The sequence below is a fragment of the Megalops cyprinoides genome, chromosome 19 (assembly GCF_013368585.1).
Source record: "Megalops cyprinoides isolate fMegCyp1 chromosome 19, fMegCyp1.pri, whole genome shotgun sequence".
NCBI classification, from domain to species: domain Eukaryota; kingdom Metazoa; phylum Chordata; class Actinopteri; order Elopiformes; family Megalopidae; genus Megalops; species Megalops cyprinoides.
In genome coordinates this window covers 10,866,456-10,892,190 of record NC_050601.1, presented here as the reverse complement: position 1 = coordinate 10,892,190, position 25,735 = coordinate 10,866,456, and the positions used below count along the sequence as shown (strand labels likewise).

The following is a 25,735-nucleotide window of genomic DNA, read 5'->3' as shown; positions in this document are numbered from 1 at the left end:
GGGATGGGACAAATGACTAAAATGTGATAAAGGGAGATGAAGGAGGGGGGAAAGGGGAGTGGTCACATGAAAAAGAAAACTTCCCTCCCCTTGCTTGCTCTCTACAGTGCGAGGTGCAGTAGTGTACAATACATTTTCAAGGTAACAATTATCAAGCCAAATCAGAAGGGCAGATTCCGGGTTTGCGAGATTACAATGTCTTGAAAGTAAGCCTGAAAAACATTCTTTCTGTTGTGAAACTGCTTCAGCAAGAATTGCTGTTGAAGCTCACTTCAACAAAAGAATACATTTGTACCGCCCTCCAAAAAGAAAAAAAAGCAACAAGATAAATTCAACATCATTGTTGCAGTCTTGTCTGTGGATTTATACTTGACCTAGGGAAACTGAAACTTTCATCTGAAGTGGCAATTCTGTACCTTGAGGGAGAATTCTTCTTCAAGCTCAGACGCCAAAATCTGTAAGTATCTTATGTCAGATGGATGTTTGTGTCTCACAGTAGGACAGATGATACTCTGTTTGAAGTTATGCTCCAGTATGATTGCACGTCACACCACAAGTACTGGACAGACTTAGTTAAAGATGTTGAGGTACATTACATTCCATTACAAAAATATAAGAATAGAATAGATGGGCAGTATATTTTAATATCATAACACTTATAAGCAAGGGGAATCAATTATTACAAAACAAAGGGAATCTTTTTGTGATGCTGCCTCAGAGAAATAATAACAATACGTCTGCATTTTCTGAAGAAAGTTAAGATATTGAAGATTCAAATATGGTGTGTTCACATTGCAGTTTCATTGCGTATTTTTGAGTGATAGGCTAGAACTATAACTGGTACATGTGCTTTTACTAATGTAAACACTGCTCTTCAAACAACTTACCAACACTGTTACATGACTGATCATTTTATAACGCACTACCTACAGTCTAAAACCATGTTTTTCTCATTTCTGAAGAGTGAATTAAAACAACATGTCGGGTGTGTGTGTGGGTCATCTGTTTAATCTCGCTGTCTCCCTAAAGACGAATGAAAAGAAAAAAAGGGACTTAAGCAGTTCAATGATAAGAGAGACCTACACATGTTGGCGAATAACCAAATCATTCTGTTCTGTAATCATAGTAGCTATTGCAGGTTCTGTTGTAGTTAGGCAACACTGCATATTCCTCATTCCACACGTGTTCACGTCCTTGTAAAATGTCCTGGGAACTGTCTAAATGGAAAAATACTCATACATTTCACAAATGTCTGTTGTCCCCCATTGCCTTTTCTATGCCTTGTATTCTTTGCGCCCAGATTCCCCTCATGTAACCTCAGCTGTCAACTGTCTTTTACCCACGATAAAACCTCCATCCATCTGTGCAAACTCTCAAACCTCTCAGCATCCGGTTTCTCCATTCTATAGAACAGTTTCATTTTGCCTCTGTAGTTTCTTGCTAAAACCTTTGCAGTGATGTCCAGCCCTTCCAGTGCTGCTGATCTGAAAGCAGATGAGGTGGTTCCTCTGCAGTCTGTCCAAAGCACGGGCCATCAGTCAAGAGGTGGAGATGACAGTCCCAAAAGCCAGATCAAGGACTATAGGCGACTGGCCATTGCCAGCATCATCTGTGGAATCTCATGTATTGGCATTCTGTCTTTGATCAGCTCTGTCAAGGTAAATTCATATTTTAAAATCATTACCATGTGTAGCCAGTGCTGTAGTCACTGAGGAATGTGTAGCCAGTTTCATATCTAGATGTTAAGAATCGTTTCATGGATGAAAATTAATGGATTTGCATTGAAATTCACAATTTAAAAAATGGAACTAATGGGGTTATGTGTGGGTCAGATGGCAAGATGTGTGATTGGTCGTTTGCTGTAGATGTTTTAGAGGAAAGTATTCATCTTTCTTCAGTTCTCCGATATGTGTGCAGAGATTATAGCAATTAGATAAGGTTGATATATGATTGGTGATTCCTAAATAGGGTTGAAAAAGGGAAAAAGGCAGGAAAAAAAGGAAATGATAATGCAGTTTTAAAAAATGGCTTCACCATATAAATGTCACGTGGTGTTATTTCCGTTCTCTGTGCTCCTACAAATGAATTCAGCTGATGCAACAAAACCACTTGTAACCAGACCACATGTTCTCACCCTCTATCTACGCTGGGCTTCAACATGGTGGTTTGGTGGTTTCCATGAAGCATGGGAAAATGACGTATAGATTCTCAGCTTTGATGAATAGAAACATCATATGATTTAGAATTTGACAAACTGTTGAAAACTAACTGGGTTTTGAAAGACATTGCTCAGACGAAGAATCTAATTTTACATTCCATTATTCAGTTGGAGAATGAGTACTCTCTCATTCAGTTGTTAAAATAAATTAAAAGGGGAAACTGGAAATATTTTCGTGTTATCAAAAATAAATTGTACTTTATAATCAATCTGCACTTACAAAATTTAGTAATAGCTACGTTGTTGAAGGTAATTCATAATATCATTTAAATCACTTTTGGAAGTTTCTACATAACAATATTTGTAGCTGACAGCCCAAGGCATATAGAAACCAATTTCAATGCATTCAAATTTACCAGAAGTACCTGCTCAAATGTAATTTTTAATGGTGACATTGCTGATCATTGATAAATTATTTAGCAGATGTTCACATCTGGCAGCAACTTACGACACATTACATATATGCATGACTGTTTGTTACATTGTATACGTGTTAAGTAAATTATATGATTATTCATACAAAATGTGTGCAGTACATATTCGAAAATCCCAAAACAAATTTTAAAATAAATTAAAAGGGGGAAACTGGAAATATTTTCCTGTTATCAAAAATAAATTGTACTTTACAGTCAATCTGCATTTACAAAATTTTGTGTAATTTCTCTCAGATTATAGGATTTCTCCCTCTGGCACTGCTTGCAAAATGTAGCTTGACATTAGCCTATGGGAACTACCCAACAGACTAATCAAGCAAACATAACATTAAGATGGTATCAGATATGCTATCCTAGTAGCTACTCATTGTTTGGGTCAACCAACAGATACAATCTTTTCTATCACAGGTGCGAGAGTGGCGACAGACAGACCCAGAGAAAGCCCAGGTTCACTCTCTCAAGGCCAGACGCTTCAGCATCATTGCCATTGCAACGTGGCTAGGGCTCCTCGTTCTCATCCCAGTGTTGATGGCCCTAGTGTCGTACCTACTCACGCTGATAAACTGACCAATACTAACTTAGTATCGCTTCCCGATGCGCAAAGAATACTAAATTTTGAAGTTTGTACTGTGAAATTGTGTAGGACTTCTGTGAGAAACAGCCTCAAGCCTCAAACTCACACCTTAAAATCGAGGCACAAGGATGCTGGCCAAATTCTCACTACTCCTTTGTATCAGTGATATGCAGGTTTATTTCACAAACAACAGCTGTGGTAAACAGCACTTAAAATATTTGTAGTTACTACAGCAGAGCACATTTGAATACCTTTTATTAGAGTGTTACTGTTACGGATACGTCCATAGATGCTGTGGAATTAAATGTACTTTACAGATGGCTACAGTCATTTTTTATTCAACTCTGGAATTATTACAAATTCAGTGTGGCTGACAAAGCTATTGACCTTGATAAAACATAAAACAAGGTTAAACAAATGACAAAACAAGGGCATTAATAAATATGTACTTTAATGGACATTTGCTGATATACATGAATCACTGAAAAGGTGAATATGTATAGTGGTAAAGGAAAACACAGATGCAGCAGAAGCAGAAGGATGGAAAAGAATAATTTTGTGGAAGTTGTCATTTAGCTGCTTTTAACTTAAAGACTTTACATTCTTTTTTGTCAAAATGAAATTTACATGTTTTAATATTGTGCTTTTAAATATTGCATTGCATGTTGTAAAGGCTTTTGTAATAAAAATATCAATCTGTATTTATGTCCTGAAGTAGTTTGTCAGAGCTTTCCTAATATTGCTATTAATATACATTCAAGAAATTCATTAATGCAACTAAAAATGCTGTTATGTGCAACTAAAAATTACTTTCCATTATCATATATGTCAGTAATACAACACAAATGTACAGACCATAAAAATACCACATTTATTCAATAGAAAAAAAACATTGAGCAATTCTTTTTTCCTATATACAAACAACACATGTAAAAAAGCAATATTTATATTTTATCCTGGTTTCTTTTCAATCATTTTATTTTGCAATATATCAAAAATTAGAACTGGACATGGAACTCAAGACTGGGAGCCTGGCCTAGGAAAGGTATAGGCACAGGACAAATAGAAAAAACTCATGATAGGTTTCCATGTATACTTTACATAAATAAAAAAGTGTACTCATAATTAAATTCGTGAAAAATACCCTGTTTTAGAGGACCATTTTTGGCCACAAATTCATTTTGATAACTTTCTAGACATACATCATATTTCTGTGGGAAAAAACAAATAACTGCAAAGACATTAAACAAACAACAACATACTGACATTCCACACAATTCCTAAAAACAATTGAGCCTTCCACAGCAAGGCAATTTAATAAATTTTAATGTGCAGCAACACCCCTATAACTTACTAAAATGCACCAAACAAAAAAGAAACAAGATCAAACTGCTGACTAACAATTCTCACAATCATCTTTACAAATGTATGTTGCGATACATGTGTCACACTAGGCAATTCTGGGCCCCAAAGGCAAACACTGGCAACAGTTAGTTGAATTTGGTCAGGAACTGTGTTGATGGTTGGTTGGTTGGTTGGCACTGGGCCTACAGCTTTTCTGTCTTGCATGCAACGTTAACAGATGTGCAGCAAAACTGAGCAACACCACCACTCTACACTGCAACATTAAATACGCAAAGACGAAGACTAGACTGGGAAGCAAAGCCACCTTGGTGCGCAGGTTATCGACATCTTTGAGTGCTTTCAGGTTTCAGTCTACCACGTGGAATCACTGATCTACACCAATCCAAACTATTCTGGAAATTTTAAACTTTTCATGATAGACGAATATAGACTATATTGATTTATGCCTCATAAAAAATGGAATTATAAAATCTTTTGAAGAACTCATAAGTCGAGCATTCACAAGTGAGTGATGATCAGGAAAAATCAGGAAAAATGGACAAAAAAGGGTCTAGCAAGTAGAATAAAAGCATGATGTTCAATGGGTCAGGGCTCAAATACATATGCAGAAACACGTGAAATAAAGGGGCAAATGCAATATTGAGACCGTGTTATCACCTGAAGTGCTTCAAACCCCCATTAGCTCAGTGTCTACACCAGAATAAAGCTATCAACCAAACTGTGCTTCCATTGGAAAATGGGCAACAGTACTGGTTGATAGTTAGTGAAACAAGCTACACCTGTTTGGACTCTGATAACAGAAAGTCCTGGTCAAATGAAATCCAGGCATCCAGTTGGTCAAGCTTGGAACACAGCAATGAATCAGGTTCCTCTAACAGTCCTTCTTTGGCTTTAGAACCGCTTCCCCGCCGAGTCCTGCCCAAAACGGAGCTCCCCCCAGCCTTCCGGGAAGCTCCGCTCCCAGACGCAGCTAGAGGCTTTCTGGGTTTTCTAGCCACACCCAGCTCAGGGAACTCCACCAATCGTTTGAGACGGCGTTGGCCCATCATGGACAGAGATCCATCACGACTGCTCACTGGTTCCTCAAATATCGTCTCTAGCCGCCTAGGTATCAGGGGGGAAGAAAAGAAAGAGAGGGAGACAAATAGTGAGACGAAACAGATGTGTTAATGTCAGGCTGGGAACTGACAGAAAGCTAAATACTGCAAATCACAAACCATCATAAAAAGTCACATTTTGCATACGGAAAAGAATAAAATACAGAGACAGAAATGCCTACTAAACCTCACCCTTCTGGTGGTTTACGGAAGTTCTTGTTGGTATAAATTTCCTCGAGACTGAACTCTTTCTTCCTCAACCTGTTAAGATGCAAGCATTGACATGCAGTCAGTGTCCATGAGACTGTATGTTCTGAACAAGAGGGTGGACAAACTTCTTCCCAAAGAAAACCTCACCCAAATCTGGCCCTTTTCTCAAAGCCTGCTTTCAAAGCCACCAAATATGACCAACTAAAACCAACCTTTTATTTAACTAAGTAATTTAAACTCTTTCAAAGCCTTGGCCTACTATGAGAAGTCCAAGCAGAGTCTTAGGTCAACAAATGAGATGTGTCAGTATGGTATTATTGCCATAATAATGTTATTGTTACAACTAGTATTATTGTGTTACACACACCATCAGATCTCCTACCTGATAGGTCGGGGAAGGCCCATGGGGGTAAGGTTGGTGGGTGGTTTGGGGGGAGTTTTTCGAATTCTGATGCGTGACACTTTGCCACGTTCACCTTTTTTTGCACTGGCAACCTGCTTTATGAAGGAAGGGGGAGGAGGAGGGGCAGAAATACATTATAAAAGTAATGCGGAAGGAATAAAAGCATGCCCTTGAAACAGTATGCAAATGGCTACAGTGCAATCTTACAACATGTGTACGCTGAACCCGAAAAAGTGTACTTGAAGAAGGAATGTGCTACTCGAAACACTGTGTACAAGAATTACATAACACCACTCTTCAGTCTATCCCTTTGTTTTTGCCAAAGTATCCGCTGAAGTATTCAGACACATGGTTAAAATTAACTGACAAGTGCATGCCATTCACCATAGTTTCTAAGTCTCCACAGAATTGTTTTAATCCCATCTGTCATTCTGATGAGCCAAAAAACCCACTTAAACATGATTTATGGAGAACACCCTCTACATTGCGCCATGTCTTAAAAGGATCCATTTTTGTTCTTCAGCACTGTGCCTTTTGTTTATTGTGCCATAGCAGCCGTTAGTCACAGAGCAGCACTGTCGCTAGGGATGAATCAAATTCTGTGTCTAAAAACAAAGACTACAAATGAACAGTTAATTTGTCATTACTATGAACACTACAGAACATGGACTGAGAGCTTACGAAAACTAAGCAGGGTGTGGACGACAATGAGTTCATTAGCTTACATCAGCCTTAGGTGATTCTATGTCAAAGAGCCTGTAACAGATTCAACATACTAAATGTTGAATAGTGAGAACATTTGTGTAGTTGACAGTAACCAGATGCATAATAGCAGAAATGTTGCGGAACATGTCATTTCATAACTTTCCAGTGTTTCTTTTTAATGTTTAACCAATATTAAAGTAAACCAAGTATTTATGTTCAAAATAAATTTTGTAAGTTAAGGACAAAAACATATTAAGAGTCTTTTTAACTTGCTTATCATTGTTGAATAATTATTTAATGCATTTCAGAGCTGCAGAATGTGTCACGGTTGCGGAACTCATTGCAAAATTCTGTCATGAATGAATGTTATAGCCTTAGCCTCATAACCTCAGTAACATGACAATTAACTGGAAACTGACACCACAAATGAAAAATGGAGAGAGTGCTACTTTACCATCACACATAACATGGCTGAATTTTGGGTAAGTCCAAAGTTTTGGGCTATCCGGTAGTGGCAGCTGAACAAGCGGATTTCATGAGGGAAATAACTTTGCTTGAGCTATAGCTGTGATGCAAACATCTGTTGTTTACCAAAATCCAATGGCAGTGCATGGAGGCCAAGACTGTTTTTGCTGGCCCAACAACAATAACAGATGTTTCAAAATTCCTTCCTGAAATTAAGACAGTTGACACTCGATCTGTGTCAATCGCTACACTTTCAGACAGAAGACCGTTACCTTAATTTCAGAGTCTGAGAATGCTTTTTCATCCTGTGTGTCACGACCTTCCCGCTCCAGAGCGAAACAGCACCTTTGTTCATCCTCACCCGGTCTACCCTCACTCTCTCCCTCTAATGGAAGCTGTGAGGGCACACTGGTGAAGCAGGGAATGGTTACTCACTCACATGCACTAAACTATGAATCATTAGTGAGTCAATATATATTAAGACAAAACAAAGTATTTATACAATTGCTCAATAAAGAACTTAAGGGAAAAAAAGTCCATTCAAAGAACTGAAAGAACAAAGAGTGAAACGGCAACATAAAAAAATCCAAAATCACCTAAAGTTGATGTGTAAAGAATTTGTAATCTGTAAATATAGCTGCCACATTATAAGAGACAAGAATGGTGCGTCTTTCAGTGACATGTAGCCTCTGTAGCAGTAACTGTGAAATCATGCTCATAATATAACAATTACCTGCAAAGAGGAGAAACGGAGGCAGAGGACTGGCCAGCTCTGGGGAGGGTACAGGAAGTGGAGCCAGGGATTTGGTGATGAACCAGGGAAGCAATAGGGGAGGTAGAGGAGGGGATGACATCACTGGAGGAGGGGACAGTGGCATCATGACTACGACTACTACTACTAGCGGCACCCCCACTTGAGCTGCTCCCATCCTGTTTCCTTGAAAGGAAGGCCAAGGGACTTGACAGAAAACAGGAGGCGAGGGCAGTGAGGGAAGTGGGGGAGGCAGAGGAGGTAGGATGCAAGGGTGTGCAGTACAGACTCCGCCTTCCAGTGGGGTAAACTTCCTTACGCAGGCAGAGGGGGGCGATCTCTCTTTCCACTTCCAGACTACAGACGGTATGCCTACGAGCACGTTTAGCCGGAGAAGGAGGGGGAGCAATGGAAGGGCACTGGTGGAGAGGTGTGGGGTGAAGTCTGCTGTGCGGGGCTGAAGGCAGCAGAGGACTTGTCAGAGGGCGATTGAGGAAGAGAGAGGGGATCTCTGGACAAGAGTAGCTTCGCAACAGGCGGGTGGGTAAGGAGCTGCTACCTGATTTTTCTGATGGATGAGCCTCCTTCTTTTGCTCTTCCATCTTGGTCAGGGGCTCCGCTTCTTCACATCCAGTTGTCAACCAACTCCTTCCTCTCCTTTTATGCGAGTCTTCCCCCTTTCTTAGCCTGTCTCTCTGCTTCAGTCTCCTCCCTCTTCTCTCTAGTTGCACGCCTTTTTTTATTAGCATGCACACTTTCCTGGACTCCACCTCCTCCTGTCCTTCCACAGCCTCGGCTCCACACAGATTATGCATGACAGTAGTTGTTGAAGAAGTACAGGAAGTGCTTCCCATTTCTTTCTCCTCATTCTTCAGTGTGCACTTGTTGAACTGAACCTGAGATCTAGTATCAGCTTGCACTGGCAAAAACACAGTCATATCCTCTTCTGTTGAGGGGTCTTCCACTGTACTACCATGGAGGCTCCAATCATTCATTGACTGAGTCATTCCTGATCCCAGGGTAGCAGAAGATGATGATGGGTCTGGGCCACTAAAACATTCCATCAACCTCTCATTCTCTGTTTCTTTTTGAATAGTGTCACTGAAGACCAGGCTTGTTTGCGCTTTCTCGGTATCTGGTACACTTAAGTCTGCTTGAGTCTGAAAAACCCTCCTAGATGTTCTTGTCTGTACATGGCTGAGGTTACGTGATGTCAAGTAAAGCTTTCCTTGCAGTTCTGAAGGGTCCAAAATATCTTTGCTGGATTCTTGCTGTCGAGAGGATTTGGGTGGACGCCCAACCCTTCGACGGACAGGCAAAAGCCCTGGTGTTGTTTCCCTTTTTGGCAGAATAATAGCCATGCCTGCTCCTTCTGATATCACTTCTTCCTGGAGCTCCAGATTACGAGGGCGTCTCTCTTCATCTCTTGTCTGCGTTCTTTCACTTTTCAAATTCATCTCTGCAATCCTTTCATTTTTACCACCTTCTTTGTTGTCCTGTACATCTTCTCTGGTTGTCTTTACTATTTTGAGACTCCTTGTTCTCTTCCTTGGCCTCCCTACATTTATTTGGGTACTAGGACCAATTGCTTGACTTTTCTGACTTTCTTCACTGTTTTCACGCTGAACAATTTCATGTACAGGATATTTGAAAGTCTCCTGCACACGTATACCCTTTTTCTGATTCAGCATGAAATCCATTTCTGTTCCTGGAGAAACATTCCGCTTCCTTCTCCTGAAATGCTGATGTTCCCTCCTTGGACAGTGGGGTCCTGTTCCTTTAGTCATAGTGTCTGATGCAATGCTTCCAAAATCCTCCTCCTTTTCCCTTTTTGTTTCTGTGATCATCATTGCAGATAACGGTGTTGGGAGGTTTGGAGATGGTATATTATTCTCCATTAGGGCTACGGATTCCAACTCTGACTTGTTTGTGCTGCTGTCTGTAGAGCTTGTATGAACACTTGTACCGCTAATGTTTTTTAATTTTCTATGGCAAGTGGCATTTTTACATCTACTTACAACTCTACTCATACTCACAGTGGCAGTCATGTTTAGTTTGTTTTTACCACTGCTGTCCTTTGTGTTGCTGTTACCATCTTTAAACTCTAGGGATGCCCTTATTGTGGAATCAGCACTCATGGAAGTAAAATTTACATCAGAATCACTGTCTATTAGCTGTCTATTAGAAGAATCAGTCCCTTCCCTGACTTCCGTCTGGCCTGACTGTGCATCTTCCTGGGCAACACCAGTGGTTACAGCTAGTAACTCTCTCACGTTGTTTGAGGTTTTGCTTTTTTGCCTTTTTCCTTGTTTTCCTCCTCTTCCGTATTTTAATCTTCCATGTGCTTCCAGACCAGTTTCTGCCTCAGTCTGCACTTCTCTCCGTCTTAATTTTGACACCCTAATTCCTGGCCCTTCTTTAGGTTGATCATCATGGGGTTTCTTCAGTGAGGGCCTCAGCTGAAAAGAGTTCAAGACTTGGGACTGAGTCTGTAAATGAGTCTCATGTTTTCCAGATTGTCCTTCCCTCTCTCGAGTTCCCTCCCCATCGTCTTCCAGCACTTTAGCAGAAACCCTGCCAAGATGATCTGCTGCAGTGAAAGGGGACTTGCTTGGTGACGGGCTAACAACACAGTCCTCTGGGGTTCTGCACCTTTCAACTGCTGCTACATCCCTAAAGTCAGGTGAGGGTGAAGGGAAGTCATCTTTATCTTCCAGATTTCTTGGCTTCCCAAAACTTCCGTTCCCCGTATCTTCCAAAACAGATTCAGGGGGTGTACAGTAAAATGAGGTGGTTAAAGGACTAGACAGAGAACTTGTGTTTCTCTCTAGTGCAGTAGGCTCTGAGGTTTCTCCAAGGGTACAATCTTCCTTCAGGCTGAAAAAGTCCAATGGCTCATCTGTCAAAAGTGTATTTTCTTCAGGGGCAGTCTGAAAGTCAATAGCAGATGAAGGTGAACGTTTGGTTGGACGACTAGGAGACACAGCATCACCCGGAAAGAGGCGTTTAGCACGTAACTTTTGAAAGTGTACACCTTCTCTTGCCTGCTGTTCCTTGGAAGTACTTAAGTGAATTGTGGACCTATTGCTGCCTCTGCGGAGGGGACTATCTTGCCTACAAAGAGGGGATTCGTTCAGCTTCCCACTATTGCTGCAAGAAAGTGTCTGATCACAAGTCTGTCCCTCTAGTTTGTTGGATGTGACACTGCCTGAACATTGTTTTGTTGCATGAAGACATTCCTCCTCTTGAACACAGTTCTCGACTTTTGTTTCTGTATCAAAGTCAAGTCTCCTCACGGAGGAGTGTTCTCGGACTGCAGTCTGTCCTTCATCCACACAAGAGCTCCGTTCCTGCAATAAATTAGGGCGAGGACGATTCAAACATCCTGTTTCAGTCTCTTTTCTTTCCTCTCCATGGACGGTTTGGGACTCAAAGCAATTATGGAAATCTTTTCCCATATGCCCCTCATCTGGACACAACCCTGAATCAGGGCTGCCTTCACTTTTAATTTCTGTTTCTAACAGTCTTTGGCTATCAAGCCTCCCTCCCATTTCTTGTTCTGACAAGTGCCCATTGTGGTCCTCCATGCTGAGGCAGTTGTCAGTGGCGCTCTCTAAGCAAAGACCCTGAAGATCTGGCTGTGTACTGGAGGGTGCTGAGGAATAGCTGGGTTTGAAAAGACGAACAGGACTCATAACCATTTCTGAGAAGCTGGCCATCTTGGACTTGAATGACCGGAAGAGGGGGCCAATCATCCATCCCTTCACAGGAGGTGGGCTTTCAGGAGGTTCAACAGTTTCTGTTTCCTTTTCAGACTGTATGGGTTCTAGGTCAGTCTCTCCTGTCATGTTCTCCTGTATTAGGATTGTGGGGGTGGCTGGTACCATTTTGCGCCGGCGTCCCCTTCCCGTTTTGTGCCTGAAGTGAAAAAACAAACAAAACATCCAATTAACAAATAATGAATATAGAAATATTTACAATATGTAAAGGTGTAAGTGTAGAGAATACATCATGTGGAATGAAATTTCTGGTTTCTATGAAAATCCATACTCACTTTGTCATTTCACCTTGAGTACCCAATCTGGAAAATTTTTCCTGTAACATAAAGTGACATGTGGTAAGACTGCCTGAATCGTTCTGATCTTAAAGAAACAGCTCAAGGGGAATACCTTGTACTCACGAGAGATCAACTTTAACAATCAAAATAATCCTATCTCTGTGTGGGAGCAGAGGAATGTGAAGGATGACTGACTTATTTACCCCTCAATTAAACTTAACACTATATCATCATGTTAGCCTGGGGCACATACATGCACAGAACAAATGTCAGACCAAACAGGCTAACCAATTTGCATTTGGTTTTTCTTTTTTTGCTTTTCTCCCTTTTAAAGTATGTACTTTGTAATAAAAAACTGTACATACTAGGCTTGCATTTGCTGCAGCAAGCACTGCACTTGTAGCGGAATGCTGAAGGCATTTAACAGATGCTCTTATCCAGAGCGACTTACAGAGGTTACAGTTATTTTTAAACATGTTATCCATTTATACAGCTGGATATTTACTGGGGCAACTGTGGGTTAAGTATCTTGCCCAAGGGTACAGCAGCAGTGCCCCAGTGGGGAATCAAACCGGCAACCTTTTGGTTACAAGTCCTGCTCCTTAACCATTATGCTACATAGCTGTCCCTAATGTGACCTAAGCAACTCACAGCTGCCCATTAAGTCTGAGGGTGTGTAAGAATGGTGCAACAAGTAGATTCCACCAGGATACCCACCCACACCCCAGCAGTATGAGGCTTATTCATTTTCTACTGCCAAAAGCTCCTGTTCAATGTCAGCTGATGACACGGCTGGGATCAATTCCAAACCACAGAACTCAGCCTGCGCTCAGAATGGGCATCTTAACCAGCCGAGCCAATAATGAGCCCCAGCTCAACCCAATTATAATGAGTAAAATATTCAATCGCATTAATAACAAGAGACTAGTTCTGAACTAATCTCTAATTACCGTAGGGGACAAAAATCACTTTATCCAACAGTAATTAGCTTATTAGATACATTGAGAATACACTCATATTTTAGCCTTAGAAAGGCTATGAAAATTTCCCCATGACCCAAACTACATCTCAGGACAACCAATTTCATCTTAATATGCAAGGCAGCAATTGTGTTATAGTGGTTTGGGAACTAGTCTTGTAAAAAGGTTGCAGAATAAAGGAACTGAATATGGTGGTATCACAGCTCAGACCACAACCTAATTTTGGGAGCATACTCATTAATGGAAAAAAATTATACACAGTGAAAAAACCTGAAAAGCAGTTGAACAACCACCTTGGAACACAATACATTATAATTCAAACAATATAATAAAAATTAGCCTCAAGATACTTTCAGAATGCATTTAATCTGTCTGTGATCCTTTAGTCCCTCTCAATGACTGTGACCATATATAATATATATATTTATATATTAGAGGAGTTGGTGTTATGATAATTTGACATTGTGTACAATATGGCAGATACATTTGCTTACTATCCAGTAAGCAAATTGTCAGTGTCACTTTTAAAGAACAAGTTGGATTTTTTTTCCGCCAAACCAAATAATCCATCAAAAATTGAGGGTAAGCCAACATCAACAGATATTGTTAAAGAAACAGGTCAATCTAAAGGCAATCTATGATGAGGCAACTCAATCAGCTGCACAACACTGAAGGCAACTGCCTAAAGAATTGCTTTTGCTTAACCTGGAGCAGTTTGCAAACTCCAGACTAAGGACAAAGGGAGTCCCAAATAAAGTGCACCAAAGCAACGGCCTGCTTTTCATGGAGCCATTGATACTTTAAGTTTGAGTCAATGCCTTTCGCTTCCTTTTTGCAGTTGATCTCACACAAAAGCAGAAAGAAACCACACAATCTCAATCTGAATTAAGATAATGACAGCTTGTGATAATTTTAATTCAGACAATAATCAAATAGAAAGATCCTTTGCCCATGCCACCTCGCTCGCCCAAAGGGCATCCTATTGTTTGATCTTCCGCAGAACTGCCACCCACATGCATTCAATCACAGAAATGTGGCCAATTATAACAGAAAATTTACTTCTTTAATGTAATGCAAGTAATTTCTGTAACATCTTCCTGATTTCTTATGACTGTTATATCCTTCAAAAAAAATTCACAACAAGCCAAATTCAGTCAGATGCAGTCAGAACCTCAAATGAGGTTTAAGAAATAAAGAATATAAATAACAGTTGATGTTTCTTCAGTACAAGTATTGTTCTTAGCATTGCTACAATCAACAAAATTGGAAGTTGTAGTAATTTTACTTTCACAGTTTTGCTAAACTAACAAAATCATTTTTTGTGTTATGGATCCAACATGGATGTGAGGAAAGCAGGTTTTGAGCTAACGTAACGGTAATGTAATTTTTCTTCTTTTCTATCTTCTACATTTTAGAATGTTAAAGACATCAAAACTATGAAATAACACAAATGGAATTATGCAGCAACCAAAAGAAGTGTTAAACAAATCAAAACTGTCTTATATTTATAGATTCTTCAAAGTAGCCAAAAATGTTTTTAGTTTTTGCAGTCTTTAGATCAAAATGTCTTTGAATTCATGTTTCGCATTATCTTAATTAGGTGTGTCCAAACTTTTGACTGGTACTGTATAATACAGTATACACTTGCACATACACATATACATAGATAGTGTGCAGCACCTATTCCTACTGAATTTATGGACACAACATTAGCACCGTATTAAGAGATGCAAAACCAGTTTTTAGAAACTCACCGTGCCACTACCCCTCTTTTTCTTTGTGAGAGAAGAGTTCAGCCTGGTTCTCCTCTGCACTGTCCTCCTTTTCTCTTGCACATCTTCCTTATCTTGCGTTTGCTCTTTGGCAACCTGAAGGCGCCCGCTTCTTCTGCTTGCTTCTCTTTTCCCTCCATCATCATCTCTGCGCCTGTTGATAAAGCGAGAGAGAGAACCACAACTTGAGCGGTGCACGTACGTAGGTTTAAAACGTCACCGATGACATCACCACGACAAAGGTCATCACAGAAGAGGCCCGTGAATTTGGTAACTCAAGGGAAAGGCAGCATGGCCAAGTTATAGGTCAGATTCATAATCACACATGAATGAGTCTCTTGCACGACAAAACTATGCAGTCAGTTTACACTGAACTCTTGTGGGAAGTATACCGAATCCCGAATTTGGGCTACTCTGCAAGAGGTCACTAAAGTAACAATGATTAATCTGGGAGAGCAGTGTGTGAAAGTTGAGCGACAAAAACATTTGTTTAGAGCCAAGCAGCAGATTCCAAGTGCAAGTGTATTCACTGAAGGTGAAACGAAGAGATGAGTATCCATGCAACCTAATGCACATAAAGTAACAAAGAACAAAAAAAAAAAAAAAACATAAACCTTGTACCTGTGTGTGGCAGAAGGAAGGGAGTGAAGGTGATGTTGAGATTTGCTGGGACAGGGGGCGCAGAGCGGGGTAGGGCGGATTTCAGCATCTCCCTCCATCGGACATACAACTTGGGGGTGAAAGGAAGGAGGGGTGGATATCATCCCCAATCTCTCCCCCTGCTGCCTCTACCTCTGTGACAACACAAACACAACATGCTAAACATCTCCACACGGACATACTTGTCATAGTGCAATGGTTACAAAAGAGTTAATGTTCATCAACTACATGAAGTCACAGGTAACAAAATTTTTTTTACAGTATATTCCATTTAACTTTTGCATAATTCGCTTTTTAACTTGCAACTTTTACTAGTCACATTCTTAGAAGTCTCTCTGAAAAAGGAATTTTTATCAAATAAACAGTGTAACCCAAGCAATTGCTACAAAAAATACTGTAAACAGCTAGCCAATGCAAACCACTTTTGTCAGAAAAGCATTAAGACACACAAATATGATCGTAGTCTGACTTTCCGTGATTTTAGCTTCAGTTTACAAATCGGGTAGCTAGTCAGCTTTGAAGGAACGTCATTTAACGTTAATCCACTTCTCCAGAGACAACTTTATCCAGCTAAAGCAGTTCGATACATCGCTGGCTGGTTGATGAACTTCGCTACACAATGCTAGCTATCTAAACTAATGGACGTAACTAACGAACAGACCACCTACCACTTTTCTCTACGTTTACCCAATTAGTAGAGTAATAGAGGGCACCTCGACCAAACACCTAATTGAGCGAATACTTACTTGATAATAAATTTAGCTGGTGGGCTTACTCGGTAAGTTAGCAGTGATAGAAGTGAACAAATAACAATGTTGCTGCCCATGACCAACCAACGTTGCAATAAAATGAACCTACCACTTAATTAGGTATGGTTACCTTAATAACAGTGATGCCGACACACAGATAACGTTACCCAGTATTATCGGATAATTAGATGGTCTGGCCCGGCAGAAGTTAATAAATTTGCTAGCTACTTATCTTACATGTGTAAGCCAGGCATCTGCTGCTGCTTTTTAAAAACTACCAGCTAGCTCGCTCACAGCTAGATAAACTTATCAAGCGATGCAATGCCCTGCAACTAACAGCATCACAGCTACCTACCCTTTACGGCAAAAGGAAACAGCAACAATAGCTTGCTATCTGACGTTAGCTACCTAGCTTGCTATTCTAGTAATAAAGATGGAAAAAATACAGCTACTACTTTCAGAGTCATAAGTAATAACTTTGAAATATACACACCCAGTGACTTAGGAGATATAACTTATGTAGCTAGCTAACTAGCTACATTAGCCAACTATAACATAATTTACACTTAAATATTAATTTACAATAAGATACGGCAGACGGCGCCCAAATTTAACCATTTCATTCAAGTTCCTTCCCCGCAACGCAGCATTCACAACCTACACCCTGGTATCACCGATCCCACGGTCAACCAACCATTAGCCAATGAGCTCAAATTCAACCTGCCCTATATGTATTCATTATGGAGATAAACCAATGAAAAATTTATGATGGATAGTCTTAACCAATGGTATTCTGTGATAGAGAGCATCTTAGGTGAAAGTCGACCAATAACGAATAGAAGAAGCGGTCTTTGTCCTCACTTGAACTTAGGTGTTCGGTTTGACCAATCAAAACGCCTGTCGGGCTGCCCAACCAAGCGAAAGTAACACGAAGAAGGCGCAAGTAACAAACAGGAGATATGACTGAATGAACGCATAAAAATCTTTTCACCGTGCAAAACGCCAAAAGTTACTCACACCTACTCGGGTCGTATTCTCTGTGAGTCATTAGAAACACTTTAAAAAGTTCTTATTCCAATAAATTATTGATGTTAGAATGAAGCCTAGTTGCACTGAACAGTCAGGGTCATACTGCCTCACCTACACGGGACAGGCGCTTCAGCTAGCTATTCCAAGGCAACTTACCAGTGTTTTGTAAAATCTTCTGTATAACTTGTTTTAAATATCTAGTTGGCTTAAAAAGTCAGTAATAGTCCTGCTATTAAAATGCATTATAACAGGACCGTATTATAGCTGAAAAAAGACTGAAAATATAATTGGGTAGGTAGCAAACTACTGTAAACTATTGTCATCCTTATTTCCTAGCTAGCTGAAGCTATGACTACTTGTTTTTAAATTCAAAGGCTTCTAAAAACACTTAATTTCTCAGAACTGTCAGACGCTTATTTTTTTATAGAAAGCATTTCTGCACGAGAGGACATGTTTTTTTTTTTTAAAGATAAGCATTAAAACTCATTTCCACTTGATCTAATACTTTGACAACTACATTTGTATTTGCAATTAAAAGTGAAAATTCAAAAAAAAAAAAAAAAACCCAAGAAACTGCCTAGCCAATAACTTATGGGATATTATCTGAAAGTAAAGTCTAGTGTTTCATTATCATGAGCCAATCAGTCCCCTCTAAAAAGATAAACAGGACTACACATGTCATTTCCCCTGTAGCTTAGCCACCTAGCATCCTTGACCATCATCCCTGAAAGCCTGTTAGCACAGTAGTACTCACTACAGCATTTTAAAAATGTTCTTGGTCCACATGACTTAAATATGGGGAGAGATCAAAGGTGGGACATGACAATGTGGGACCTGGAGCATTACTTATGATGTAAGATGACACAAAAATTAAAAGGGAGAATAAAAAGAAACAAAAGATAAAAAGTTAAAAGGTTTGGGCATTTATTTTGTAACCACACATTCTAAAAATTCACAAACTTCAAATGAGATTAGATGGAACAGAAATTAACGTCTGCAATGAGTCAGTCCTCAGGGTCACTGTGATTACATCTGTAGGAAACTCCGAAGGGTCCAACTACAAATGCTGTATGGGTATGGTATATGCCCTGCCAACCCCTTAACTTTGCAGATGGCATACCTGCAACCCCAGTTTAAAATCATGCCACTATATGAAAAGCAGCAGATGGAAAGCACTACATTTCCTTTCCTTTTCATGCTCGTCTGATCTCATGTAAAATAATTACAAGACTCAAGACTTGGCCTGAGCCCATCCAGTTTATTTAAAAACATCAGGATGGTGTCATACAATAAAATTTCAAACAAAACAAACACAAACTTACATAAGTGTGTGTGTGTGTGTGTGTGTTTTCATGTACGTTTTCATGATCATGACTGTACGCTGTTTTGCTGGTCTGTAGGTATGCTAGTCAGTGTGTCAGGTGTAGAGCTCAAAATCCAGTCTCTTGGAGCTGTAGAATGGTGCGCCTTCCTGTCCTGCCTTCCTACAGTAAACACCATCTTTGAAGTAGCCCTCATCCACCCAGTTCTAAAAGACAAAAAAAGACAAGAGTTCATTACTGTTAGAATCAGGACAACATTATTCATTTCATATATATAGTGCAGTGCTGCATTTTTCATTATTGTATGGTGGGATAGTTTCTTTACAATAGGATGGCTTGAAGTGTTGGCTGTGTACTAATGTGCAAGTAAGCAAGTCCATACTTCATGTGACATCACACAACCACACACATGAGGAGGAAAGGGAAGGTGTTATTTGAGAGAATATCTGTGACACATTCAGCTGTAATCATTCCAGCACTATGGCTCAGAATGAAATGAGAGTGACTCAAAGAATACCTATTTATAATCAAACCTAAACCATGGAAATGGTAGTAGCTGTTACATTTGGAAATCCTGGGAGTTCGGTTAATGGAATTCAATTCTAACAGCATGTTCACAAATCCGATTTGAAACTCTATTTGGCTTTGCCTCCACGCTCCACTGTAGCATCTGGGTATGATTTGTGTTGATTTTTGGTTTGATGCCATATTTTTTGCAAAAATCTGGACCAAAGATCAATTAGATCATGGCCAGTGTCAGTGATGCTCTCAGTGCTGGGAGGAAAGAATAAATGCAAGCAGAGTGAATTCATATTCCTGTACATTACAGTTCAATGCAGAGCTCTTTTTCTGAATATATATACTAACTACCTGGGCCGACAGTCTCTGGCTCAGATGATGAGGATGGGGGTCTCTGAGTGGTTGTTTACACTATTTACATCAGAGCAACTATCTGTTTCATCTTCAGGAAAACATCAGTTGTCGTGCATGTATATATGAGCGAAAAATAGTCTGTCATCCCTTTATTGCCCTGTCAAAAGGAGGTAAGCTGTTTCACTCCTCTGAAAACAAATTTAGTTACTTGTGTGAAATCCCAATGGAAATTTAGGGTATTTTGGCAGCAGTGCTTTTCATGGCCTTAGGTTTTTTGGCTGCTCGTTTTTTTTTTTAAAACTGTACAGTAGAATAATGGTAAGTCCCCACAAACTGAGAGGAATGTGCTTTAGGTTACTTTCTGTTTTATACTGTGACCTGCTAGATAACCACAATCGCCTTTGGTTTTTCTTTAAAAAACTGACCTGATAAAATGACAACCTGGCTCCCATCCTATTACTATAGACTAGTGCTGTTCAGAGCACCAGTCACATTCCTTACCATACTAAAAAAGTCCAATTTTCTAATAACTAATTTATTTTTGGTCTCACAGGTCAGTGAGATTGCCTTCTCTGAAGTGCCTTTTGATTTTGTTTTTACATCAACACTCATGTACACGGCCTATACAGTCTTTCTCAACCTTCTTCCCAACAAGAAGCATATAATCCTGAACACTGAATATTTACAGAGCATTAATACCCTGGGAATACTGAACTCAATCCAATATTAATCTTGCATTTTTGGTGGGGAAAAAAGTTATTTCTGTCCCTTGTTCAAGAGGGTAGCCTCTGCTTACAACACTGCATTTAAAGGAAAATGGAATTCAATTCAAGTCAATCCAGTTCACAACAGCGCTTCCAGGAAGGCACCGAGTTGTAAAGGCGCAGATTGTCTGTACATATCTCACAGTCCGCAGCCTGCCTGCTCATTGGCCTTTAGAGAGAAGTGGGGGAGATTAGAGTCTCACCTGCATCTGCTGGCTGCTGAAGGGGCCGTAGAGCTCTGACTTCTCATCGTTGTCCCATTTGTACTCCCACATCACTTCATCACTGTCTGCACAGAGTAAAATAACAAGGCTATGTTTTTTTTTTTTTTTTTACAAATACTAATACATTCTGAAACACACATACCTGCAGGACATAACATAAGGGCAAACACTGCATATTAATTAATCTATAAACATTATAGTTTTCACTGAAATCATATGGTGTATTATACAGGCAACTATAACCTAGGCATTACATTTTTAGGAACTGTTTCTTTGAACTATTTTTAACAAAAACTTTGAACGGTATCGCTAAACTCCTCAAGACCTGATATGCCATTGTGGTGCAAAATTAATTTACATCATACAACAGAAAGAGCAGCCAAAGAACACCGAGTGCCATAAATGTTTTACTGCAGAAATGCTTTGGTTAACACCTTTCTTTGCATAAATGTACCACAACTGCACCCAGCTGAAAAGATAGATAACACTGGATAACCTGGTCAGCCTGCTTCATATAACCACCTTACTGCATTAGCATAATCAATTAGCTTCTCTGTAGCTAGCGTGCTAGCAAAACCTGCTGCCTTCGCAATTTAGCAGAGCAGTTTGAATTTGCTTTGCTTACTAGCTAGGCAGTCAAACTAGATTGCATACTTTGCTAATGACAGGATTACCAAAACAGATCAACGTTTGGTCTACAGCAAGAAAGATGTCAGAGCCACACTCGGGTTTTGTTACATTACAGGAATAATACTATATGCCTAAGATTAGAAAAATGTCTGTCCTGAAAAACGGTTGACTACATGGGGAAGAAATGTAAAATAAGAAATATATTGCACATTTACCATTCGATAGTAGGCACAATTACTCACTAATGACACTAAGCAGGCAATACAGCATTAATTCTGTATAACGCTAAGCTTCCATCCCATAATTTAAGAAGGGCATTACTGACTTGTAACTTGGAAGTCTTACCAAATATAATAGGTTAGTAACATGCTTCATATTGTGAATCAACCAAACTGAGCCGATACTGTGTTCACTGCATTTATGTAGAACACATTACATATATATATATATATATATATATATATATATACACACACACACACACACACACACACAACCGCCAGACTTCCTTACTCACCAATCCCCTCATGTTCATCTTCCTCCTCTTGCCCTTTCTCTCCATCCACCGCATCAATCTGGTCTGCGAACATGTCGAGCTCAACGTCCTCATCAGCCCCTCTCTTCCCACCTGCAGTTTGACCACCCATCCGCTTCAATTTATATGCCAGCCTTTCATAGGTCTGTTGGTAGATCTCAAACTCCCCATTCCCCACCAATCTGTCTGCTAAGGCTGTCAGCCTGTCTAGCTTTTCAGCATCTCTGTTTGGCCCCTCCTCTTTCCCATCCTCAGCTTTACCCCTTCCCTTCTTCCGACCCCCTAAGCCACCCAATCGCCTCAGCCCCCCGGCAACGGTTTCTCCGGGCAACAGCAACTCAACGACAGCTTCTGTGAGCTGACGCCGGCTGTAATTTGCCAAGGGGTCCTCTGCAGGTTCTGGTTCTGCCTCTTCCTCACTGTCTCCCTGTTTCTCCTCCCTCTGTTTCTCCTCCTCTGCCTCATCCTCATCCCCCTCCCTCCTCCTCCTCTTAGCAGCAAGGCCCTTCTTTCGCTTCACTGGTTGTTCTTTGATTTTCACCTGAAAGAAAGAGTGAGAGAGAGAGAGAGAAAGAATGCTTAATGCATAATTAACCGCTCTTGGAAAGGGCAAAGATTTATTTTATACCACAAGTGTTTAGAGCTCAATTTTGGAGCTTGCATGAGGAATGAGGGACCTGTCAGAAAGTTAATCTAAAAGATGACTTAAATAGGGCTGCAACAGAAAACTCCATTTAGCCTGTATCTTCTGATCGCAATTTCACCGAATGCATTGTTTGACACCAAAATATAATTATACAAAACATATATATGTTTATAAACAAGCCTAAATTTGTAGAATGTATTCCCTGTGTCCCAAGTGATGCAGACTAAGTCCTACACCATGGTTTCAAAACTAGCCGTGTCATCTGCTGACAATGACGTTGTTCCCACTGGGGGAAAGGGGTGGGTAGATTGGCCAGGGTTCCCTTGTCACACAGCTCCCGACACTCAAACACCTTCAAGTTGCTTCCATGGCGTCAGAGGAGTAGCGACCATCCTACAATGAGCAGCCCCATTACTATAGTGTACTGTGTGACTTGTAGTGTGGAAAATAATTGCATTGGTGTGCATACATATTGGAGGATTGCTTCTGGACATAGGCTCCGGCAGGAGTGCAGACATTTTCCTAGTGAGATTAACCTAATGTATAAATGGTGAAAGAGGAAAGACAGAAAATGTGTGGCTGCGCTAGCATGAGCTCCAATCTAACAATCATTAATCAGTAAACAATCAGTAAAAATTACATGTTAAATTTACAGTTAAATTTGCACACATCTCCAGCTCTGTGCTACCCAGTGGTGAAGGTGGCAGCAGGAAGATTCTAAGCCTGAACAAACCTAGAAGTGCAGGGGATGAGTTCCACGTGGGTAATAAAAGTAAAGGGAGACATCCCTAAATTGTGCCCTTCTTCTGATGTTCTGACCTCCTATCCTGTTCACAAATCATGGGTCATTCTCTGTTCAGCAAGGCTTTTTAGTTGCAAGACATATGACCCATTCTTCTACTGAGGAATACAGAAGTCAACACTACTAGGTCTGGAAAGCAGTGAGTCTAGCTTATCTACATTAAAAAGAAAAATTATACTAAGTATACTCCGATAACTCAGCTGTTGGACTCTGAATTTCTAATGGAGAAGGGTCTACTTATATTCTTGTCCAGACTCCAGGGAGAGACCTCACTACCACCTTGTTTTGCCACAAACCAAATGTCAGCTCTTATTTGATGCTTTCATGCAAGGAAGAATCATTTTTATATGTTTACACAATAAAAAATATACCACAAACAAACTGCCAAGGGAGCCTCTGGGCTTCCAAAAAGCAAAATATGTCATGCTACTGGAACCATTAACATGCCAATATAGTAATTTTGCCATTGTGTTGGTCACGCAGTTTGACAGAATTAGGCTGAGTGTTGCCCACTGAGAACAGGAATCAGCAGTTGATCTGAACTCGTTAGCGTAACATAGTGCAGCTCATCCTTCGAGCAGTGAGGTTACCCAGTCAATGTTGTCTAGCCAGTTGTCTCTAATTTCCTCATCCTTTTTAACGAAGTAGTTTCCCTCAGAGTCAAAGTGGCCCTCCTGCATCTCCTCATTGAGGTTGAAGGGCGTGATGGGCACCCCCTCATCACAGTCAATCGTGGCCTGCTCCTGACCTGAAACACAGAGGCTGGTTAGACACAACGCTCCAGATAAAAAAAAAAAAAAAAAATCAAACAATTTTCATATGGGTGATGTTCACAGCAAGACACACCAACAATAATAACAAATAAATTGTGATATATATCCAGGCTCCCAACCGCACCACTCTTATCACGATACAAGCAGATGCACAGCTACACACAAACAATCAGCTTCCTTCAGAAACTTACCCTCCACATCATCACTAGCTAATATGTTATATTTTCTGCTCTCTTCCCCATCTTCTCCTTCATCCTCCTCATCACTGTCCAAGGAATGTTTTCCCTTGAACCTGGAGCCAGGACCACTCACACCCTCACATATCTGGTAAGAGGGCAAGTACGCGCAAGAGAGATCAGGTAAACATTCTGTCACTTCCTTGAACAGAAAACTATCAGTATAAACCTGGCAGACGGAGTGAAAAGTCAAGCCTGCAGTGCTAGCTCCTAGCTGCCGTACCAGCCGTCATGCCATGGCCATCCAACAATGACAACAGCGATGCCAAAACAGCTGTTGAGTCAGGTCTTCATACCTTGCAGATGTCAAGCAGCAGGACCATACAAAAAGGCTGTATGGATTCTAATGCACTATGCTTCCTGATCATGCTTTGGATAGCGCAAAATCATTGACAAAGTCCTTTCTGATCAACCTCAGGCACAAAGTGTACATATGGATCAACATCCAGGACAGTAGTTGACATTTTTATCCGCACAGCAGATAGGGTCCAACACAATACTACAGAGTACAATAACGACTAGTCTCAGAAACTGCGTCCATGGATTAGGGAATTATTAACATCCAGTCATGCAAACTACAGTTCATGAATAAGTATACGTGATTTAAAAACCACAAGAATATTAATCATGCCGGAAATATCTTATTTCACCTTCTTCTTTGGAAGATCGTCCTCCAAATCAAATTCCTCGCCACAGTCTTCGAAAGTCACTTTTCTTTTTGACATGCTGAGGGGCAGAGAACCAGCGAACAATAAGTTCAACCAACAGTTACGTGAGCATAACTAGTTAAACCGTTTGCTGTCAATTTGGTGTTTTTCAGAGAGTGTGTGATTGTGCTGAACGTACTGGTACAATATTAACAACGTAGTCTGCACTGTCGGTGCATTGAGGTTTAACCGCATATCGTTAGTTAGCTAACATTAGCTAGCGAACAAGAACTAAACACTTGTCTACTAAGTCATTCGGTTAGCACGTGCTCCTAGACCACTGCTTGCAATTGTTTTAATAGCAACCTAGCTAGCTACCACTAGTAAAAAAGGCGACATCGAGAAGCCAGTTTGGTAACCATCTAAGACAGATTCTACCCATCTACAGTTTAGCTATCAAAGCTGTTTGCAGTGACCTATGAAGACCACTGCATAACAAGCTAGCAACCTATAACTTGTGAACAGAGCTAAAGTTAGCCATTTATTTTTTAAAGATGCGCGTAGTTAGCTACGTTACAGTAGCTAAACAGCTAGCTCGATGCTCACCTATCTAGATACGCCAGCTAGTTTGACATGCTGTGCAGCGTCGCCACGCCATGCGCATGAGATTTAAAGTGTGGAAAATGACACCGGCAGACTGATCTCTTATGTACCTAATAGCATAAAATTATAGTTGGTATAAGAGATACTGCTAATATTCACCCGTGGACGCGTTCGCGGCTGCGTTCAGATGACCGCCATTCAACTAAACCCA

At 40.4% G+C, this 25,735-nt stretch overlaps 3 protein-coding genes across 5 annotated transcripts; 1 reads left to right on the top strand and 2 right to left on the bottom strand.

Moving 5' to 3' along the window:
• Positions 1–122: 122 nt before the first annotated feature.
• On the top strand, positions 123–3,750 carry LOC118795137 (transmembrane protein 265-like). 2 transcript variants are annotated; one of them, XR_005005784.1, is made up of 3 exons: positions 123–457; positions 1,301–1,658; positions 3,061–3,750. XR_005005784.1 is itself a non-coding variant. In XM_036553511.1 (2 exons), exons 1-2 carry the CDS (start codon positions 1,458–1,460, stop codon positions 3,217–3,219), a joined length of 360 nt encoding a protein of 119 aa, XP_036409404.1. In that variant the 5' UTR covers positions 1,096–1,457; the 3' UTR covers positions 3,220–3,750. The 2 variants fall into 2 exon arrangements, 1 of the variants encoding a protein (XP_036409404.1); XM_036553511.1 differs by lacking the exon at positions 123–457 and having other exon boundaries at positions 1,096–1,658.
• A 1,614-nt stretch (positions 3,751–5,364) lies between these two features.
• On the bottom strand, positions 5,365–17,055 carry prr14 (proline rich 14). Its single transcript, XM_036552846.1, has 10 exons — positions 16,934–17,055; positions 15,653–15,825; positions 15,014–15,185; positions 12,277–12,317; positions 9,895–12,140; positions 8,205–9,231; positions 7,744–7,879; positions 6,281–6,393; positions 5,881–5,949; positions 5,365–5,695 (listed from the first exon to the last, which is right to left on the bottom strand). The coding sequence occupies exons 2-10, from the start codon at positions 15,793–15,795 to the stop codon at positions 5,365–5,367; spliced, it is 4,278 nt and encodes a 1,425-aa protein (XP_036408739.1). The 5' UTR covers positions 15,796–15,825; positions 16,934–17,055.
• A 1,337-nt stretch (positions 17,056–18,392) lies between these two features.
• On the bottom strand, positions 18,393–25,735 carry cd2bp2 (CD2 (cytoplasmic tail) binding protein 2). 2 transcript variants are annotated; one of them, XM_036553057.1, is made up of 7 exons: positions 25,684–25,735; positions 24,925–25,000; positions 24,230–24,362; positions 23,856–24,013; positions 21,800–22,358; positions 20,632–20,717; positions 18,393–18,997 (listed from the first exon to the last, which is right to left on the bottom strand). In XM_036553057.1, the coding sequence occupies exons 2-7, from the start codon at positions 24,997–24,999 to the stop codon at positions 18,887–18,889; spliced, it is 1,122 nt and encodes a 373-aa protein (XP_036408950.1). In that variant the 5' UTR covers position 25,000; positions 25,684–25,735; the 3' UTR covers positions 18,393–18,886. The 2 variants fall into 2 exon arrangements, with proteins under 2 accessions (XP_036408950.1, XP_036408951.1); XM_036553058.1 differs by lacking the exon at positions 25,684–25,735 and adding an exon at positions 25,528–25,657.

Excerpts from the sequence above, each read along its gene's own strand:
- prr14 (XM_036552846.1), bottom strand. The coding sequence starts at position 15,795 with ATGATATCCACCCCTCCTTCCTTTCACCCCCAAGTTGTATGTCCGATG. Across the intron at positions 7,880-8,204 it reads TCCGTTTCTCCTCTTTGCAG|TGTGCCCTCACAGCTTCCAT; the intron begins GTAATTGTTATA and ends CTGCTTCACCAG. Across the intron at positions 5,950-6,280 it reads GGCCTTCCCCGACCTATCAG|GTTGAGGAAGAAAGAGTTCA; the intron begins GTAGGAGATCTG and ends GCATCTTAACAG.
- cd2bp2 (XM_036553057.1), bottom strand. The coding sequence starts at position 24,999 with ATGTCAAAAAGAAAAGTGACTTTCGAAGACTGTGGCGAGGAATTTGAT. Across the intron at positions 24,014-24,229 it reads AGCTAGTGATGATGTGGAGG|GTCAGGAGCAGGCCACGATT; the intron begins GTAAGTTTCTGA and ends TCTGTGTTTCAG. Across the intron at positions 20,718-21,799 it reads AGATGAACATGAGGGGATTG|ACAGTGATGAAGTGATGTGG; the intron begins GTGAGTAAGGAA and ends TACTCTGTGCAG.
- LOC118795137 (XM_036553511.1), top strand. The coding sequence starts at position 1,458 with ATGTCCAGCCCTTCCAGTGCTGCTGATCTGAAAGCAGATGAGGTGGTT. Across the intron at positions 1,659-3,060 it reads CTTTGATCAGCTCTGTCAAG|GTGCGAGAGTGGCGACAGAC; the intron begins GTAAATTCATAT and ends TTTCTATCACAG.